Source organism: Diadema antillarum, unplaced genomic scaffold (assembly GCF_040938485.1).
Source record: "Diadema antillarum isolate AM-2024a unplaced genomic scaffold, OU_Dant_1.0 seq00001832_RagTag, whole genome shotgun sequence".
NCBI classification, from domain to species: Eukaryota; Metazoa; Echinodermata; class Echinoidea; order Diadematoida; family Diadematidae; genus Diadema; species Diadema antillarum.
This window is the reverse complement of record NW_027272505.1, coordinates 158029-179397: the sequence shown is the minus strand read 5'-3', so window position 1 is coordinate 179397 and position 21369 is coordinate 158029. Positions and strand designations below refer to the sequence as shown.

Here is a 21369-nt window from a genome sequence, read left to right as displayed (position 1 = left end):
CTCCCCCCATGAATATATACCACTGACTGATTTCACCTCTTCATGATCCTCCACTAAGCTACTGTGTCCTTCTCAAAAGTCTTATACTTCATATGCAATTTCTATGCGTAATGCATGATCTCTGAGCCTAATGGAAAGGGCACGCTTCAATAATACTCGCTGATTTTAATGAATATGATGACGGTGGGTTGGAGAAGTTGTACTGATTCCTAATCTTGATAGGGTCACATCTAGTGCACATTGCTAGGCACTCTTAATACTCGAGTACTGTATATATGCAGTGATTATCATGAAGAAGTAAATTGCACTGATCAGAATATTTTTGTCCTTTCAGCATCTCTCATGATCAAACCTCTCACAAAACAAAGAAAAAGAAAGACCATGATTCCCCCATCACAGAAAATAAGGGATAAAATTAAACAAAGAAAATAAGGGGGGGTATCCTGAAGTGTGGGCGGTATAGCAATCAATTATTCACCGTAGCTAAAAACCCTCGACCAATACTAGATGAAAAAGGTATGATCATATTCATCCAACTTTAATAAGAGAATCCAATAGACACAACAGGTTCTGTACAAATAAGATCTACTGCATGCAAAGAGTCATTTGTTGTATAGACTTCATAGGTTGGCAAATACTACTTAATTCCTGACCTGTCTTGCAAATGAAATTACATATTAAAGAACACAGAAAATCTACATTGTATACGATCCGCCAAATGATGTCCATTATGCTTTTTTGCCAAATTCTGACTTAGAAAGAGCAAATTAACATCCAGGTTTTATGTGACAGGTAGATATGATTAACCCATCTATTCCCAGAAACACATTTTTATGATTTGGTGCTGTATCTTTTTATGACATTTTTTTTTTTACTTTCCGCTCTTTATGTTACATAAGGAAGAGTACAAAAACATTCCATTAAGAGCCCCCTGTTTTTCATATCATAAATTATTTGTTTCAGTTGCAAAAATTAACAAAAGCCTCTTCTTCACTGCTAAATTTGTCACAGATTCTTAAAATTGGCAACACAATTCAGAAGATAAAAAGATCTTGTTTGTCTTTGAAAATTCTTTCCTGTTCTGGGCAAATTTAATGACTTTGCTGAACAGTTCCATCCATTTTTTTTTCTCACAGATCTCTATAGGAGGTAGACTAATGTCTCTGGATATCTCAATGGCCTTTTCACACTGTACAAACAAGTGAAGCCGCCGCGCCGCCATCTTGGCAGGCACATTCAATGGGACTTTGCCTGCATATTCCAGCAGAGACATGTCACCAAGATCATGTGATGTCCTGGGCTCTGTACACAAGTGAATGGGTGATGTGCATGGTATTAAAGAAGGTGGCGTGGTGGCTTCAAAGTGACTAGCCTTATGAGAATACATTACTGGTATGCATATCCAGATACATCCTTTAATACAGATCAGTGTTTTTTCCTCTAATTCACAGTTGCCAATCTACTGTAATAAGATAATATCTGCAACATTCCCCTGGGACTCACTAGATTAAAGGATGATGATTTGCTCCATGAAGAGTTATTTTAAGCAAATTGAAAGAAACTAAAACACAACCGCTTGTCCAGAGTTTGTGTATGCACCATTGCAATCTCGATTTGCTTTAAATCATTTTAATGTCAGTCAACCAAACCAGCCCTTGCGCTTTTTTTTCTAACGATGAAATCGCAAGCATTTTTGCTCCTTTCAATAGACAATACATTTAATATATAACCATCATTACTTTCATACTTTTATATACATGTACATAATGTATAAAACGTTTTATATTTTTGCACAAAAAAGGGCATTGTACGGTAGAGAAGTAGCAACTTAAAGCAAAGTTTGGAAGATTATTTGGGTCACTACTATGTATTGAAAAGCAGAAATGAAGATGATCATGAACTAGACATGACAGACGGTATGATGAAGATGACGACTATGAAAGCATCGAGATCAATTGCATGTTAAATGATTCAACGGATTTCTCTGTGCTGCACAGGGTTTCACAGCTATGTTCTGTCTTTGCTGGCTTTCATGGGGAAATTTCTCTGTATTGGGTAAGGTCCAAATTCTATGCTCTAGATTGACCATGAAAATTTGAACAATCAAACAGATGCAGTGGTTGAAGTGTCATCAAAAGTACCATGTAGATCGATGTTCAATTACTGTAAATGCACAAATTTTTGTGGTACCGTACATAAATTTTTGCGCTTTTCGTGCTACTTTTGGCTAGCGCGAAGTCTAAAACCTGCGAAAAATATCTTCACAATTTTCTCTGCACATTCAAAATGGGTTGACGGTAGTGCAGCGCAAATTCATGACCCCACAAATTTGTTATTGAGCTGCTCAGCATGAAAAATTAATTGTGTGCAAATAAGGATGTTTACAGTAAAGAAAATAAATCAAGTAATTGCTAGGTTTCAATAGCTGTTGACAGTAAAGATGCCTTTTACAGAGAGCGTTGTAGTACCAAAATAATCAATCAAAACATGCATTTAAAAAAAAATGTTCTTCACGCATGCACTACTCGGAGCATTCTGAGGTAATGCCATGACCACCTCATCGACTTTGTATGTTGTGAAAACATGTAAACAACTCAAAATTCCCATATGTTCTCATGTTTTGTGTGATTTAAATAGTGACTCTCCGACAATTCTGTGTTTGTTCGATCTTGGACTATAGATTGTGGTCAACTGGAACATAGAGGGGTATTACACGGAACACAAGAGAGACAGATTTGTTCTACACCTAGTGGAATGGTATTAGAAACGATATGTCTGGTACAGTGTAGTTGTTGCCTGCATGCCCATAATACTGCAAAGCGAGGGGATGGCATGCAACGAGACAGGAATTTGAGAATCCAATGAGAAATGTTCATGCAGTTTCACCATGTTATTCTCACCCACCCACCCCCATATGCCCCCATCCCTCCCCCCCCCCCCCCCCCCCCCCAACTCGCTCTGTCTCTGTCTCAGTAGTTTCTCCTATACAATGTAGTTCTTCAGGTCCCCATTCTGGTAAATGTTCTGTATCTATGCAATCGCTTATCATCTCTTTACCTTTAACCTTCCAATTTACATGCTCCATCAGTTGGGACAATACGTACAGTACTTGAAATCTACCAGTGGCATAGAGTGGAGTGTTAGTGAGGAGGGGGGGGGGGGCATAACTTGAGAAAAGCGGGCAGACTTTGTATTGAAGCTGCTGTTTTGTGAAGCTTTCACTCTTTTTGCAAAGGTTGCAAGTCAATACTGGCTTCAGAGTCACCTACACACAATAATTTTGCTTCATACATTCGGTGTGACACAAGACGCACTGTGATGGCACACATCACATCTCATTCCAGTAAACCAATATATATGTCTGAAATCGCTTTGCTGTGTGGTTTAATATAATGATGAAGCACAGTACAATCTTTATCAGCTGTGGCCATGAATGTTTATACACCAGTCCTGTAGCTTTACAAGCAGAGACACATGAATGTTGCAAAAAATTGCATTACAGTGTTGTTGCTCTTTTTTCTTTTTTGAGGGGGTGGGTGTTAAAGCACTGCGTATGATCAGGTTAAAATGCAGCATTTTAGTGGCAGCAAGTTGGAAAAAAAATCCTGTTCTTTATTCTTATTTTCATCTTTTTGAAAGACTGCAGAAGAATTTTTATATGTAGAAAAGCAAAGAACATATCTCCACTTTTGGGAAGATAAAGCGGTTTGCAGTGTGCTGAAAACATAAGTTAGCAACTTTCAAATATGTCATAAATTGTCTATATTAAAAAAAAAATGTATGCAAAAAAACACACAAAACATTGGCTTGTACAGTATACTGCAAGTCAGCAATTGCAACTATATAAAATGGTATGTATTCGGAAACAAAGGTAAAACATTTTTGGCTTGTTTCTTTGTTTTAAGACAATAAACAGAGCTGTGGTACTGTCTGTAGTGATGAATTATTTGATGTTTTCATTCAATGATGTATGCCCAACAAGTTTGTTGAATTCATTATTAAAGTTAGTAGGGCCTACATACAATATGTACAATACAAGTTTTTATTACAAATTGCTCAATTCTGTGTATGTTTCTTTTTGTTTGTTTGTTTTTTCTGAGACTGCCATCACTATCAAGCACCTGCTTAAGATGGCAGACTCCTGCATTTTTCCCTTTCTCTCGAAAACTTGAAATAACCATGATATCGCTGATTTCTTTGATTTCATTGTATTTGTTCAAATGATTTTGAGATTGTTGTGATTTTCATACTGTGAATTTATTATGTACAAACAGTACATTGATCTTGTTCAAAATAACTGTACATGTACCATAAATTATGTATGATTTTCATGGAAAATGCAAAAATAAAATCAAACTGAAACTGAAGGTGAAGCTATATACAGTACCGGTGTAGTAGCTATAAACCTTTAGCATAGCAGATATTAATGCCCTGCTATAAATATCTCATTCAAAATACTCTGTCTTCCCATGGAAATGAACTACGGATGGTTTGGAAAGCTAATGCAATGACACACACACTGACAGACAAAGTGTATGTTCCCACACAAACAGACAGAGAAACTCAGAATATGAAAGAATGAAACGCATATGAAAAGGCAATGGGAAATCATTGACTTTTAACCTTTCTGTCATATGTCCACACTTGACGCTTTGGAGGGACACAAAATAAAACATGTAAACAAAGGACAAGAAAAGCAGGAATTAATATCAAGCTACATGTTGCCATTGAAGAAGTGAAAACTTGGCTGTATGACTTTACTAGACTATGCATGTCAAAGAAGTGCAAATTAAAACAATAAAACAAACAAACAAAAAAGAAGAACATGTCAACAGGAGTACAGTAGTCTCCACATAATCAGGTAGTGTTTGGAAGAGCGTTTCTTGCCATGTTATTAAAGCTATGTACCCTATTAACATTGGTAAGTGTGTTTCATTTACGGCATTACAGCCACAGCTCATTTGTCTGACACTTGCACAGACTAAAGTCATACAATATCTTTTCACAGAATGCCTACGTTTTCACTAAATGCTTTTAAGGAAAACAATGTATAAACTGTATGACAATAAATGCTTCTTTGCTACTGCCCCCTGGGTTACTCCTGGAACTTGAACAAATTGTGCAGCTAGACTCCTATGAGGGACATGCAGCTATGTGCTGTAGCAAATTCTGCTTTACTTATACACTGTTGGCTTGATGGCAACCACAGGTTTATTTTTCCACTAAACAGCCTGAAGAAAGGTTAGAGTTTCAGTTGTGCTGGCTTATCCCCCATTTTATTTGAGAGCTAACTAGATGTGTAGTCATTAATGTGTCACTGTGCGTGTGGTTTGGGTTGTGTGTAGGGCTGGTGCAAGGGTCTATACAAGGCATCCAAAGTGAGTGTCTCCTTTTTAGCAAATGGGCAAATCAATCATACACTGCACATTCAATGTGTCAAAACATGAAACCGAGCATTCTATCGCCTCTCACAACCTCAAACTTTCTTCAGAATTTATATCTACACATATTTTAATGATATTCTTCAGGGTTATACATTGTATGGAATATTTGTAGATTAGGTTTATCAGGAAAATTTCTACCAATCTAACCGTTACGCTTACGTGATTATCAGGAAAGTATGACATAAATTGGAACTGTTTGTTCAGCCTGTGCGTCAATCAAAAGCAGAGTACCTAAAAACATGATATATCCCATTATGCGGAGACTACTGTACTATCTTCAAGTTGGAAAGCCAGCTAAACATGCAGCGGAGATGACACAAATGGACTGGCCAGCACGGAAGCATGAATATTCATGCATTTGTCATTGTGAAGTGAGGAAACCAGTCGACGGCGCATTACAAATGCCATTCAACAACAACAAAATCTACGCATTTACGTTGCCAGCATTTCTCTTCCTACCCACATTCCTGCCCCATAGAGGATGATCTCTGTAATGCATGTAATAGCAGCCACTATTAAGATGGTGACTCTAGTGAGTAGTTGACCAGAACACCTAAGGGAAGGGATATTTATTCTCACTAGCGTTCTACCGCAGGAGGACGCATGGAACGCTCGAGGACGATTTTACGCGTATATAGGCGCATCTGACATGATGTGCGCGCTGGCGATTTTTTTCTGTAAGAGAGAGATCGTCCTACCGCGGTAGGACGACTGGCGTCCCTCCGCGTTCTACCGCCACATTTTGGTCACGTCTCATGTTTTGTGTGTGTGTGTGTGGGAGCCCGGTTTGGTTGTACGCCGTGTGATCCCAATCAACAGAAGTGAGAATTCGAGCAGCAACGCAACCACCGAGAGCCAGAAGCTGGGGGTGTACTACGATGCGTATGGCCATTTTTATATCGTAAAGACTAGAATTACACGGCTTGAAATCGTTTGTGGCCGTATGGATGCCAGTTTAATCACAAATGAGGTGGAAAAATATCGTCGCGCAACCTTCAAGCTGAGACACTATTCTATCGGGATCACTCAAAAAATAAAGTGTAGGCCCTAATTTACATCCAAGGATGAAGTGATTATGATTAAGTAGGTCTAGGCTATAGTTCGTACCTGAATCCTGATTTAACGACAGTGAAATGAGCTATATAATGTGACATGACAATTCGCGAGTCTTGTGTTGATATAAATGAACGAAATCACTGAAAAAAATATCTACACGTGACTCATATTCTTTGTCAGGCAATCGAATAGCGAGAGTGCAACGTTTGACATGTTAAAATGCCAATGGGAAAAATAAAGACGCTTCAAATATCGAAGCTCCTTTGTTAAGAAAAAAAAAACCCGACAAAACAAAACACAAGTCACAAAAAGAACATCGTGAAGCTGCATTTTGACAACTCTTATGATTATTTACATAGAATACGGAATGTGCCACGGTCACACACCTTCCTTAGACTCGCCTTTTTAGACGTAAATTTTGGTGGATGAATTTCACTTCTGATGAGCGAATGTAATATCATGTCTTTCTTGTAGTTTGTAGATTGTATTTTATACATTGTAATTACAGCTTGATCGTCACATTGACATTATTTTACCGACACGGCAGTTCTTTTCACTGTCGGGATACTGTTTTACGGAAATTAGTTCTTATTGGTACATACTACACCTACAGAATATTTACCACGCCTCGACGGGCAACTCATTCCGTGTGTAAGGACGCCCAAGGTTGTATTAAACGATGTGCAATTTCATTCCTGATCTCCCTATCATTACAGGAGTATAGGCTGCTGCTAAAATACCGTTGCAATCCCACGAAAATCGCTGGATTTTACGTTAAATTGGTTGGGCTTTTAGGGGAGATTGCCTGTACATACCACTTTGGAAGACAGGAAAGCAAATTCTTCTCAAATCAGTAGTAACCTGTGATATATTCCCAACAATTCCATTTCAAACACGCTGTTGTTTTCCCGGCCTGCAGCTGCAGGCTATATATTAACAGCACCATAACAATATGAGGAGAAACGCGTACCGCACACTAGTTGAATGATTGAGAACAACTGTAATCAAGTCAGTCTGCAAGAAAATCTGTGAACAGTCTATTGCAGAAGAAGAGGTGCGCAATAACCACGTGCTGTCATTCAACATGTGCGTGCCTGGGAAGAACGCAACTTTCATGTTCAGCTCCCACGGTGTCATGTATAAAGATGTTCTTTGAGTGGTGGGAGACCGACGTGCAATCAACACGTTACGACGCGAAATGTACAGTTGTTTTCTTCTCTAATTTTTTTTTTTTTTTTTTTTGAGAAGCACAGCGGTGTTTTCAAACACACTATGTTATGTTAGGTTGGTTTTCGAGGGGTGGGGTGGTGGAGGGGGAGGCGTAGTACAAGACTTTGAGCAAGGAGATGCTACATCTTTCAGTTTTTTCTCGGGATGCGCAGATTGCTGTAATTATAATTATGGGATATTACACGATGAGAGTTGAATTAAAACACGCAAGTAAACGTATGCCCACATACACGCACTGACATAAACACAAAAACACGATATAGTTTTGACGACATGAAATATACTGGTGATCTGTAATTTTCTTAAAATTCAATGATAAAAAAAATATCCTTCCATCTGCCACGTTTCCCTCTCTTCTACATCGCCATTAGGATCAATTTCAGGATCAAATTTGATCATTTCTTTCACTGTTGTAATTGTCAAATACTATTACATGTACATGTATTGCTCTTTATGATAAACTAACTTACAACTTGGATGGAATTGCCGAATAACCAACCGTTTGACCTTTTTTATTTTCGGTTAAATTACGAATGCTATTACCAGCAAAGAATAAGGGGAAAAAACATTGACGACAGTAAAATAAAAGCGAAGAGCTGATTGTGCGTATGCAGTCTCTTCGGATAGAAGAAACTTGACCCCCCCCCCCCCCACACACACACACACACACACACAACATACACTTGTGGGCATTTCCACAAAAACAGTTGCCAGACTCCAGGTGCTGGACGAAAGAATGCGCGCACTTCTGGTAATAAACAGCGTATTACATAGCCTGGAAACATCGATCGAACAACGATCAGCTTGTAATTGGCAAAGATCATGATTCTAAGCAACACATCATGATTGTGTATAGCTTTTCTTTTGGCCAATACTAGACAACATCGAACAGTCGATTATATATGCTTGAATACCAGTATTTTAATGCTCACTGAACTATAAAAGGGATTGATTAATCACTCAATCAAAAATGGAATTACAGAAATATTACTAGTATGAAGGGTCTCGTATGCCGAGACAAATTCACTACGAGAATGTTATGCAGCCGCATGCTTATTGAGAGCTATACATGTACCCGATTAGACAGCAAAATCATGACAATTTCATGCCCCTCAAAACTGCGTATCCCTATTCAAAGTTCGAAGGAACTTCACCTGTGAAAAAAAAAAATATATATATATATTATTATATATATACTGTAAATTTCCACTAAATTTTACTTAGATATTTTGGCTAGCAACTTTCGTTCGGGGTTTTTCTTTTCTCTCATTTTTATTTCTTTGCTCGTAAAAGACTTCTTGATTTCTTCAACTAAGTCATGAGGGGCATTCGATCCATCGAACTTGCAATAACCTCATTCCTTTGAATTGAGTGAAACCACGTGTTTCGTACGGAGTGCTGTTCGTTATTCCGAAGGTTCGTTATTCCGAAGGTTCGTTAATCCGAAACACGCAAATTCCCTATACTTAGAGGCTCGTTAATCCGAAAATGAAAAAGGGTTCGTTAATCCGAACATTTGTGGCGTTATTCCGAAGATTCGTCAATCCAAAAATGAAATTCGGAGCAACGAACCTTCGGAATAACGAATCTTCGGACTAAAGAGCCTTCGGAATAACGAACCTTCGGAATAACGAGCTGTAACCGTTTCGAACTTCGGCACATCCACGCAAAGCGTGGCGTTTAGCGATCATGCATGTGGCAGACTTTCAGATTATAGTTAGGGGAAAAGAAACTGGAATAATATACTTCGGAAATGGTGATGTTTAAAGTTAAAGCTTGAAAACAATGCATGTCTATGTTTTATAGTAAACGATAATTAAAAATACCCAACAAAGTTTTGCATTCGCTCTCACAAAAGCTCGCTTGAGAAGATCAAAGTATCCCCCTCTCCTGAAAGGCAGTTGGAGTTTCCGCACCCCCCCCCCTTCCGAAGCATTTGGAGATCAGATATTGCGTCCTTGATATAACATAAAGCAATCAATGAACGCTGAACATAGGAATCTTTATTCTTAGGGCAAAATACGAATTTTGGAGCTGCTGAGTATGTCCCTACTAATTTCTGCTTACGAGCACATAATTCTGTGAGGAATTCAAAGTTGTATTTGATGAAAATTTGTTTTGAATTACGAACCTTCGGAACAACGAACATCATCCCATTTTGACTGGAAGGGACTGGCATTTGTTTTTACCGTTTGGAATTGCAGATCGGTGTGTAAAGAAAGAGTAAAATATGGCCACCACGTAGTATTTTGCGGAATTCTATCCGGACTCTTTGTGGAGTTTTCCGACAGTTCATTATTCCACAGGGAAAGGTTCGATAAAGGGATGGTACAGTTTTGTTTGAGATGGGACTAGATGTTTTTTTTTCTTTTAGATGAGACATCTCTAATGAAATAATAGAGAACAGTGATGAAAATTGGTTTTTAAATGGCTGAGATATCAGGGAGGTGGAATAAAGCTGTCTGCAGTTCAAGAAAAGTTAGACCCACTTTGACGATCGTTTGTTTTACACTGTTTTTATATCAGCCATTTCAAAATAGATTTTGCTCAAATGAATGTTCAATTCCTCTAGAATTGTATGTTCTTCAACATTTCATAAAGGTTGATTGTGAGTATCTTGCTATGAAATAAAAAAAAATCACCCAATATATTATACCTCTCCTTTAATCGAATTAAGATAAACTTATTACAGCAGTGAATAACCTGCGGCGAAGACGGGGGGGGGGGGGGGGGGGGGGGGGGGGGGGGGGGGGGGGGGGGGTCATCGTTATAAAATGATGATGAGAATAAGGGGCTGATAAATGACAAGGGGAACACGCAGCCCATTATTTCAAAGAGGATGATCAGGATCAGCAGGCCCGTAGCGGGGGTGTGTTAGGGTGCGTATACATTATACGCCACCCCAAAAGAATAAATACTGTAAAATAAATAAATAAATATAAAATAAAAGTCTGGAAGGTCACTGTTTCAAAAAATACCGTAAGACATATTCATAAGCCTCATCTGTATGCACTACTCCAATGTCCAATGTCTCGTTGGATGACCCCGACACCTGACCACTCGGTACCCCTCACCTTACCTTCGCACACAAGTGTGGATAGTATACAAGAAGCAGAATTTTTTTTTTCTTCATCATCACAGTTTCGTAAGAAGGGAGAGGAAGAGGGAAAAAATGAAAATTCTCTAGGTATTATAGGGAATTTGTGTGTTTCGGATTAACGAACCTTCTGTCAGCTTTAAAACGGGTATGTGCGTGATTCTGTATAGGTGTGTGTTTTCATTTAATTTTCATTCCTTGATATCTCCATTTTTAAAACTTTTTGTAATGGAGTATACGCTGATGAAAACATTATCAAGTCGCGACTCGACCACTCACCTATCATCTTAACCCATCTCCGCACACACGTACTCTCTAAAAAAATCGAGTGAAAATATTCACTCTTAAAGGAGTGAATAAAAAAGAGTGAATTTAGTGTGAAATTGGAGTGAATTTTGGAGTGACCTCAGGGATCACTCGAAGAATTTGGAGTGATCCCTGAGGTCACTCTAAAACGAGTGAAAATGAACATTTTCACTCAAAATTCACTCGAAATTCACTCGAAATTCACTCTTTTTTGTATTCACTCCTTTAAGGGTGAATATTTTCACTCGATTTTTTTAGAGAGATTCAAAAAAGCAGATATTTTTTCTTTCATCACAATAATGTCAGAGTAGATATAAAATTCATCAATTCCACAATCATAATAGAGATTACGATTGTATTCCAGTTCGTGAATCGTGTGTTCTTGTGTTTGTAATTATGTGTTTACATGCACCTCAACATAACACCATTTTTTCAACATATACATATGGTTACAATTCGTTATTCCGAAGGTTCTTTAGGCCGTACGGACCCTATTTCATTTTCGGATCAACGGACCTTCGGAATAACGAACCCTATTTCATTTTTGGATTACCGAACCTTCGAAATAACGCCACAAAATGTTCGGATTAACGAACCTTCGGAATAACGAACAGTACCCTATTATAATATATGAACTAACGAACCATCACAAAATCGAACCTTCATTTCGGATTGGCAAACCTTCGGAGAATTTAATAGGCCATATCATTCATCATTTTCGGATTCACGAACCTTTGGAATAAAGCACTTTCAGAGCAACACGCTCTAAAACCACTCTTTTTATTCGGGCATTGGGAGAAAGTTCAGAAAAGAATAATCTTTGAGGTATAAGAAATCAGTTTCATTCTCATTCGGACACTATCGATGATTTCTAGGCGTGGTGTTCATTTTCCGACAAAAAAAAAAAAAGAAGAAGAAGGAGGTTCGTTATGCCGATGGTTCGTTATTGCAAATCCGATACACGCAGATTCCCTCTGTCGACTAATAGAAGTTTGTCAATCCGAAAATAATCAACAAGATTCGTTTATCCCACTTGTGGCATTATTCCGAAAGCTCGTTTCTCTGGAAATGAAATAAGATTCGTTGATCAGAGAATGAATCACGTCGTACGAAACTTTTTCTGATAAACGAACTTGCAGTATACCGAATCAATTTTCGTTATCAAATGAACGAACCTTCGATCCTTTCTTCCTCTCATTTTTTTATATATTTATTTCTTTTTTATTATCGAACCTTCTGGTTATTAGGGATAATCAAGAAAAGACAAAATCTTTAAGGCAAGATAAGTTAACATACATGGTTCGACATAGTTTACTGTACTTTTTTATCGAGGAGTATTCATATAGCAGTGAGTGATATCTTACATGAGGAAGGAGGTATGGAAAACGTGGAGATATAATCGTAACAAATAAGTATAGTATAATCTTTTGGTTTAGAATGGTTGATTTCTTTCAGGCACGGTATGCATTATTCCGTTGAAAGGAAATTCTGATGTTTCGTTATTTCGGGTGCATGTACGTCACGATACCGACACCCACGAGTCATATTTACATAATATACAGTCCAGGAGTCATACACCTCACGAGTCATACAGCCCTGAGTTCGACACGTATAGATGATGTCCACTGGCGGGGAGGGAAAATACCGAATGTTCCATCCGAAGGGTTTAAAATGCTATTGAGGGAGGTTATAAGTCCCGAGACGAAGTCGAGGAACTTACAGCCTCCCGAAATAGTGTTTCAAACCCTGATGGTGGAATGTTTGGTACATGTTCCCGACAACGAAAGTCATTATCTGTTAGATTAGGCCTATATGGGTTAGTCAAATTATCACACTTTCATACGCATTACTCGTATCGGTCATCTGCTTTAATTTTCACATTGTACGGAATAGGCAAATTTATATCCTATCGATTGCGTGAAAAATATGATCGTTCAATCGTTTGGTATCGTTTGTCATTTCTTACGTGAAAATGTTTTCCCATGGGAGAGCATTACAAAAATGCTCTGCCCATGGGCGAACATAACCAATGTGCCTCCATCACGTGACTGTGTTTAGTCAATCAATCAAAACCGGTATTTGAATAACCCATTTAACGTGAGCAAAAAAGGCCTAACGAGACCGACACATTAAATCCCGTGTTGTATATCCATCGAACTCGTGGACTGTTTTTATTTATGTCGAACTCGTGAGCCGTTTTCACCGAGTGTCGAACTCATGAACTTCATTTGCCCAGCGTCGAACTCGTGGGCTCTATGACTCGTGACCTGTATGACTCATGGACCTGTTTTCAATGTCGAACTCGTGGGCTGTATGAGTCGTGGGTGTCGGTCTCGTGGGATGACCCCGTTATTTCGAATCTGAAACACGCAAAATCTCCAGATGTTTGTTAAAGAAAATGTAAGGATTCGTTAATACGAATATTACTGTGGCATTATCCCCAGGGTTTGTAAATCTGAGAAAAAGTTTGTTTATCTTAGAACGAACTCTCATGTATAGGTATGCGTGGTACGAAACTTATGGCCTATTAGTTTCGGGATTGCGGAATCTTCAGAATTACACATTGTGTGTCGCTTTCGAATCAACAAACCTTCAAAATTACTTAACTTTTCTTCTTCTTTTTCCATATTTTGTTAAGCGAACCTTCGGAAAACCGAAACTTTTTTTTTTCTCTTTCATTTTTTTTTCTTTATGAAAAAACAAAACAAAAACAAAAACAAAAACAAAAAACTTCGGATTGTGAACTGTGAGAAACGAACAGTTACTGTTGTTTTTTCCCCGATCAGTGGTGATAATTGAGGTAAGATATAATTCAGTAGAAAAGAAAATAAGGCACACAAAAAACAAAGTTATTTGAATCCTGACATCAATTAATGTTTTTTTCTTTTTACCGATAAATGAAAGATCAGACAGATAAGAAATGAGAGGAAAAAGAAAAAATAGCCTGTGATAACGAATCGTATTAAATGTTTGACATCCTTGGTCTTCGCCCTCGGTCTTCGATTTGCTTTCCTTACCTGTCCATCCCGGGTCCCCCAGGCCCCAGACTGTTTATAACCTCCAGGAATGCACCAGTGCGCGCGGTTTCCTTTGTTGAATGCTCTCTATTCTACCGCCCCACCCTTCCCCCAAGTCTGGCACCTTGCCATCGTGGGATTTTTCATGTTTTCCTTCTTGGTCAAGTTGGTGTTCACAACTTTGTCTACGTGACTGCGTTCTGTTTTGTTTCTCCGAATTCGCTGCGTGCTCTACAGACACGTGGTGCACAAACAGTATGGCTGTTTACAAGGGGGTCACCTATACTCACCTGCAAACAGCTTGTAAACGGCGAGCAGAAAACGGCAGTTTCCTCTGCTGTGGCTACTTTTACTGCCAAAATATTGGGCTTTGTCACTACGGAATATTATTCACACACAAATTGCAATGGAATAAATATTCAAGTACATTGTATAACTACTCGTACTTCCGATCATAGCGATCTCTCGAGTGTTCGTGTTTCATCGAAAAGTAAGTGTTCGAAAGTTGTTGAAACTGCGTAGCAGCGCTAGACAGTCGTTAGTTTAGGGCTTCCGTATGCTCGATTTTTATGGGTTTATTGATATTGGAGCTCAGGGAAAATATGGGGGAAAAGGATGACTTCAAAATAATTTGCTTGCCCGATTCGGTCAAGCATTTTTTTCCTTGTTCCAAAACGCTTGCCCAACTTTACTACTAGTATGAGAAAGTGTGTGATAGATTGAAGTTTACTTCACATGTCATGATCGTACTGTACAAACTCAAAGAAAAAAAAATTACTCGCAATTTTCCTGAAAGTGAGATCGAACAAAAACTTTAAAAAGATAAAATTAGATTTAAAAATGTCATGATCGTGCTGGAGAGAGCCCAAAGAATTTGCTAGATTGTATATTTGTAGACAAATCACACGCAGTTTTGCCGAGCATGATTTCCAAAGAATTGAACAAAACTTTGTCATGATCGTGCTGTGACAGAGCTCAAAGAATTCGTAAAGTGCAAACAAGTCAAACGCAGTTTTGCTGATGTTGAGATCGAAAGAAAGTGTATTATGTTTATTAATACGATCGTGAGAACTCAAAAATCGAAACGCATCGTTACTAACCCCGCGTGACACACTCGAGCCGCCCAAATACACTACAACATGATACATGTACAACAAGGTTTGTAACTAGATTTTCAGCGCCAGTGTACGAGTGTATCGTGCATGCATCATTAACGTTACAAAGGTTGTGCCACAGAGATACGATCGACGGGGAAAAGATGTGCGTGCACCACTTCAGTATCTGCCCGTAGTTGCGTGCACACGAAGAATGAATCATGCCCGTCCTACCGCGGCAGGACGATCAGCGTCCTACCGCGTTCCTCCGCACGATTTTTTTCCCCTGCCGTTGCGCGAGGAAAAAAACGTTCAGCGCGTATTACGTGTTCGGCAAATCGTCCTACCGCAAATTTGCGGGATCCCGCGGTAGAACGCTAGTGAGAATAAATATCCCTTCCCTAAGCCTTCCCAAGCGATTATCATATCCTGTCATGGCAATGGCCCTTCATGCATGTAAAGATGGAAGTCCACTGATCTTTGACCACTGAAATCCCAAACTGACCAGCAGCCCCTATTTGCACTAATGAGAGATTTGCTAATTTATTTCTATCCATCATACTGTACCACATAACACTGTCATTGGACTTCAGTCTATAGTTTTAGTTATGGTAGAAAAAAAAAACACCCCATACTTTGTAGTTATTATAGTTGAAGTCTGATGGTGAATGTTAAACATAACCTTTGACCTTTCAACCATCATGTCAGTTAAATACATACCATTTCTATCTTTCTGACAAAGTTAAATTACTACATTCCTGCTGAACTTCTTGTTAAAATATTACATAACAACTCAGAGTGACCTTCAACCTCGACTTTAATCCCTATGACCATTGCCAATTCATGCAAGTAACTGCTTATTTCCATCTTTCACAATAAATCATACCACCACTGGACATTTCTAGCTGAAAATTACATCTTTGGGAAAAACAAAATTCAAGAACGCTTGACTGTTGACACCAAATGATTTTTTGTTTTCCTCCACAATGCACCCAGTGCATTTACACCTCATGTACAAAGTAGCACGTTATCGTGAAAGTCCACCCAGGCAGTTTTTTTCTTTCTTTCCTTTTTCTTTGTGTTAATGAGATCCAGTGCACACGGATGGACAGCAAAAAAACATAGTGCTTCTGGTACCCTTTGTGATATGTACAATGTATATAGCAAAAGTGAAATAAAATATTACCCTTGGCTAGACACTTGCAGTATAGGCAACAAAATGCCCCCCCCCCCAAAAAAAAAAGAAAAGAAAAGAAAGGAGGGCTGGACTTACGTCTTTATTGAAGCTCCACTGCTGGTTGCCGCCTTGCATGTGACAGCTCAGCATCATGACCGGACCTCCTCGCGCCACGTCAAGGCAGAGGTCGTCGTGTCGCAGCTCGCTGTGCTTGGTCAGTGCCCAGATCTGATCACAAGACAGCCGGATGGGGACAGAGGTCAAAGGTTGCATTACATGTTGTGTATACTAACACTGGAACTTTGTTATAACAAGGTTGGACATAACAAAACCCTCCTATACATGAACTGCAAGATGAATTTGGCAGGTCACAGCCCTTCGTATGTCTTTGTTTTTGTACCTGATACAGTGCTACACCTGATATGACAAGGTAAATGTCATGGTTTCTAGGTCTTCCGTAATGCCTTAAAATTTTATTGCCAACTTTAATGGAGCATTATTAAACAAACAGAATGGATGAGGTTTCATCAGAATTACATATGAAATACAAAAGTTACAAAATGTGAAAGTTCTGCATGTTTTCATCAGACATCAGTTGCAGCCACACGTTCAACTTACCCTTAGCGATGATATCATGACCCCATATCAAGTCTTAATTGACCTACGCACAATTCTTCACCAAATTTCTTATCTTGACATGAAATAAACTTTATCACTCCCATCAAATTATTGTCATGTTGTCAAAATTTTACATGGGGGCAAGGGATTTATCTTTCAGGGGGTAAGGGATTGTACCTGTAGGTGCCATCAAAATTGACAAAAATCATGATCTATACAACAACATACCAATGCAAAGACCAGTAAATTTGAGTCATGCTTGCTATCTTTTATCTAGTTTGCATAATATATGTGGTTGGGTTGGAACCAGCACTAATATTGTTGGCAAAATTTGGAACTTTGAAAGCATAAGCTTTTTTTTCTGTCTAATTTTGATCAAACTTTCAACTACAAAACTTTGTATCTGCTTCTGTGATTCTACCTTACCCATTTTAAAAGTCCATGTAAACATGGAGTTACATATTAACACCTCATCCATTTCAATGCAGACAGGACACAGTGGTATACTGGAAGATTAACAGCTGACAATTAGAAACTTTTGAAAGTCATTCTGTTTGAAGGAGAACTTCACTAAAAGGACAAAACTGATTTCAATTGACAAGAAGAAGGAAAAGGAAGGCAAGTTGGGCATGATCACAAAGCCAAATGCGAGGGGATTATCAGCACAATGGCCAATGTTACTCAGCGAGGGCGACAGACAGAGAGAAAAAAAAAGGACACATCACCTGGTTACCCCCTTGACCATGGCATCCAAAGAGGCCGACCTTGTGACCCGCTTCCTTCATCATGGTGTCCAGACACACATGGGTCTCTATATTTCTGACCTGTGGATCCAGGATGGAGAAAAAAAGAAAGAAACTTGAACAAAATTTGAAAACAAATAAAACAAGTACCCTCTATGCACATTCATTGTGAAGTTCTGCAGTACATTTTAAGAAGAACATAATCGTATTACAGGTTATTTCATTTGATAGCTAATATTAATGGGATATTAACAGATATTCAAAACATCACTGAGTCATGATGAAGAACACATCAGACTGTAAAAATACACTTCAAGAGCATTGTGACGTAATGCATGACATTAAAGACAAACACATGTTTATAATTGGAGATTCTATTAGTTTACAATAATGGGAAGTCTAAAAAATCACAAGAGCATTATCTGGGAAATCGTACCAACCTCTATATAAATACTCATATTACGCTGTGAAGTCATGTAATGCACTAAAAAGACAGTGACTAATAGTGGAAATTCTATCAGTCACTGTAATGGCAAGTCTAAGGAGAAGAACATCAAACTCATTCAATTAGGATGGAGAACATACCAAACTCTAAAGACTTTTATAATATTTCATGCACATTTTGAAATATTAAAGATGCAACACACCAAACATAAACATGTGCACTATTAGTGGAAATTGAATTAGCTATCAGTAATGAGAAACTTATAGAAGAGTTCCAATATCATGAAATGGGATAGAGATCTAATACCAAACTCTTAAAATATATTGCACATGTTTTGTGATGGTAGGGAAACACACAGGGGAGTTACAAACATATCACTGGAGATTCTCTGGGTCATTAACCACTGGGGAAAACAAAGAGAGTATTATTGTGTCAATTGTGTTATTGTCATGACTCTTTCATGGCTAGCTCACCCCTCCTCTACATGTACACTGGGGGAGGGGAAGGGGAGATATACTGTACATTGCCCCTTTCAGTAATACATACCTGCCAACATTTCAAGATGAAATATCTTACTCGTGGATTGCAAAAATCTTATTTTATACGCAAACTGAAGTTAAAAATCTTACTTTCAGTCAAATCTTCAGAAAATACACATGAAGGTACTGTACAATGTATATCCAAATTTTTTTTTTTAAATCTTATTTCTCCGACAGAAAATCTTATTTTGCTATCTTCAATGTAAAAAATCTTACTGAATCTGATAAAATCTTATTAGTTGGCAAGTATGGTAATACTGAGCAGAACTCCCTTGCCTTTAAACAGTTACAGGTACAAACTGAATCATCATCCTTTTAATTTCCTTCTCTCAGAATACTGAAAATATGTTCATTGTTGCTGGTGGTGATGTTGTCATAAACTCCTAGCCTCAATTAACGATTTCTCATGTCGTGTTGTGTCTGTTGCAACTGATTGGCAAACTGCCCATCATCAAAGTAAATACATATTGATTATTCAGTATTTGGAGTAATGGTCATGATCAAATTCATGGGAATAAATCATAAACATTGTACTCTGGTAGGATTGAACCCACAACCTACTGACTGCTAGATGGGCATCATATCCACTAGACTACCAAGTTTCTGCCCTGTAGCCAGTGATGGCTCTTATTCCTTGTAGCCGCAGGTACTTCATTTTTATTCATATCAATAATTCTTGCATCCAGTCGAGTTCGAATACCCAAAAGTTGTATGTACATGTATGCCTATGATTTTTATCATGGCTATTTTGTACTTAAAAACACTGAACAATACATGTGCATTTACTTCGTTGAAGAGTAATTTGTCAATCAGTTGTAAGAACAACAACAACAAAAACAGCTTGAAGTAAAAATTATTAATTTGAAAAAAAAAAAAATCAAGGTCTAGGACTGACCTCCCCCATAAATTGGTAGTTGACCGGCCAGGATGACTCTGGGTAGATATTCTCCAGGTACCACTTGAAGGACTTGCAGTTCAGGCTGCTCCTCAGGTTGAGTCGGTCCGACAGGTCGCCTGGGTCCGTCTTGGCCACCGAGGGCGATATACGGTAGTAGAAGTTCTTGTACTCGTCCAGCCAGACCTCGGCCAGCCGCTTATTGTTCTTGTTGACGTAGTTGGTGCCGGGCGGGAAGTGGTAGGGGGACTTCTTGCGGAACACGTGGCCGACGTGGGAGCAGGGGATGAATTCCAGCTTGCCTCCACACATCCAAAGCTGGGAAAAAAATTAAACATGCCCCGAAAAGTGTTTTTGTTGTTTTTGCATATCACCATACATTTAAGATACTTTACATAATAATCTACCGAAGAATTCAAGACAAAGTACCAACATCAGTAAAAAATTCACATCTGCCTTTAAAATGCTTCTTTTCAATGTCTAAACAAACACGAAACTCGGTATCATTGCAAATGAAATCATATTATTTTAGCATAGTCGTTCCTTGCCTTATGAAAGCGCATAGCCTCATATACACTGTGTTTCACGTCAATGTGCGTGTACATTAACATTATTGATCATCATCATTATCATTATCTAAAATACACTTGTAATATCATAGACTAATGTATACACTCATAAACTCTATGAGCTTCATTTTATCTCCACATATCCAAAGCTGGAAAGAAAATAAGCAGATAAAAAACAACAAAAACAGCATTTTTCTTGTTTATTATATCTTTACATTGTACTTTACAGCAATCAAACGGGTGATAATCAGAATATTATTGCTCATCACTGGAAACATACAGTGTACTTTCACTCACCACCATCAATATCATGCCTGCACAAATACAAGCAACTTTACGGTTTTCACATGATACATGTACATGTTATGTATGTACCACCAAAGTTTAAGCAGAAACATTTTCTCAGCATAGACTGACACATCATGGGCCCCCTTGATCTTCCTGTCTCTCCTAATTACGATATCTGCCACTGGCATTAGATGTGTGTCAACCTCACATCCTCTCTTTAATAGAATGTGACTTGGAACCCCTTTCACACCCAAAAAACTAGATCACTCTAAATGTATAAGTGCAGTGACACAAGTGTGCACAGCACAGTTGAATATGCCAAGAGTTCCTGTAAACTACATGTGATGTTTATGAAACTGCTGTAAATTTTAGTGTGAAGACAAAAGCACATTGCACAGAAGATTTTGTTTGTTGTTTGTTAATTTGTTGTTGTTTTTTTAGCATTCAGCAGTCAATTATTACCATAGAAACAAGTCTCCTGGGTCTCACTAAATTCTCACCAAAATAGAGTCTTGAAGACATACAGTTTGGTGACTAACACAACTGAAGTTTTGCAGATCACTCTGTAGGTAAGGAGTGTTTCTAATTTTAGATGGTACAAACTGTAAATAGAGATCACAATATATAATTTCACATCCCACAACCTTCACAGGCCTAATGCCCCCATTTAAAACAAACAAACAAACAAACAAAAACAAAGAAGACTGAAAGACAATGGAGTAATACTCATCAAGGCCTATGGCTTGTTATGGGATTAGATCTACCTTTAGCAGAGTCACTTATACATACATCCAAGGTAGTCACTGTTACGTAGAATACATACAAGTACAGTTGTACATTGTGGGTATGTG

The 21369-nt window shown here is 38.3% G+C and overlaps 1 protein-coding gene across 1 annotated transcript in view; it reads right to left on the bottom strand.

Moving 5' to 3' along the window:
- LOC139712628 (polypeptide N-acetylgalactosaminyltransferase 13-like) overlaps positions 1-21369 on the bottom strand; it is a 74749-nt gene that overhangs the window by 1600 nt on the left and 51780 nt on the right. Inside the window, exons 8-10 of the mRNA XM_071624439.1 lie at positions 19662-19979; positions 17765-17863; positions 16518-16649 (exon numbers count right to left, since the gene is read on the bottom strand). Of these exons, the coding sequence (XP_071480540.1) occupies positions 16518-16649; positions 17765-17863; positions 19662-19979 (549 nt within the window). The remainder of the gene's footprint in view (positions 1-16517; positions 16650-17764; positions 17864-19661; positions 19980-21369) is intronic.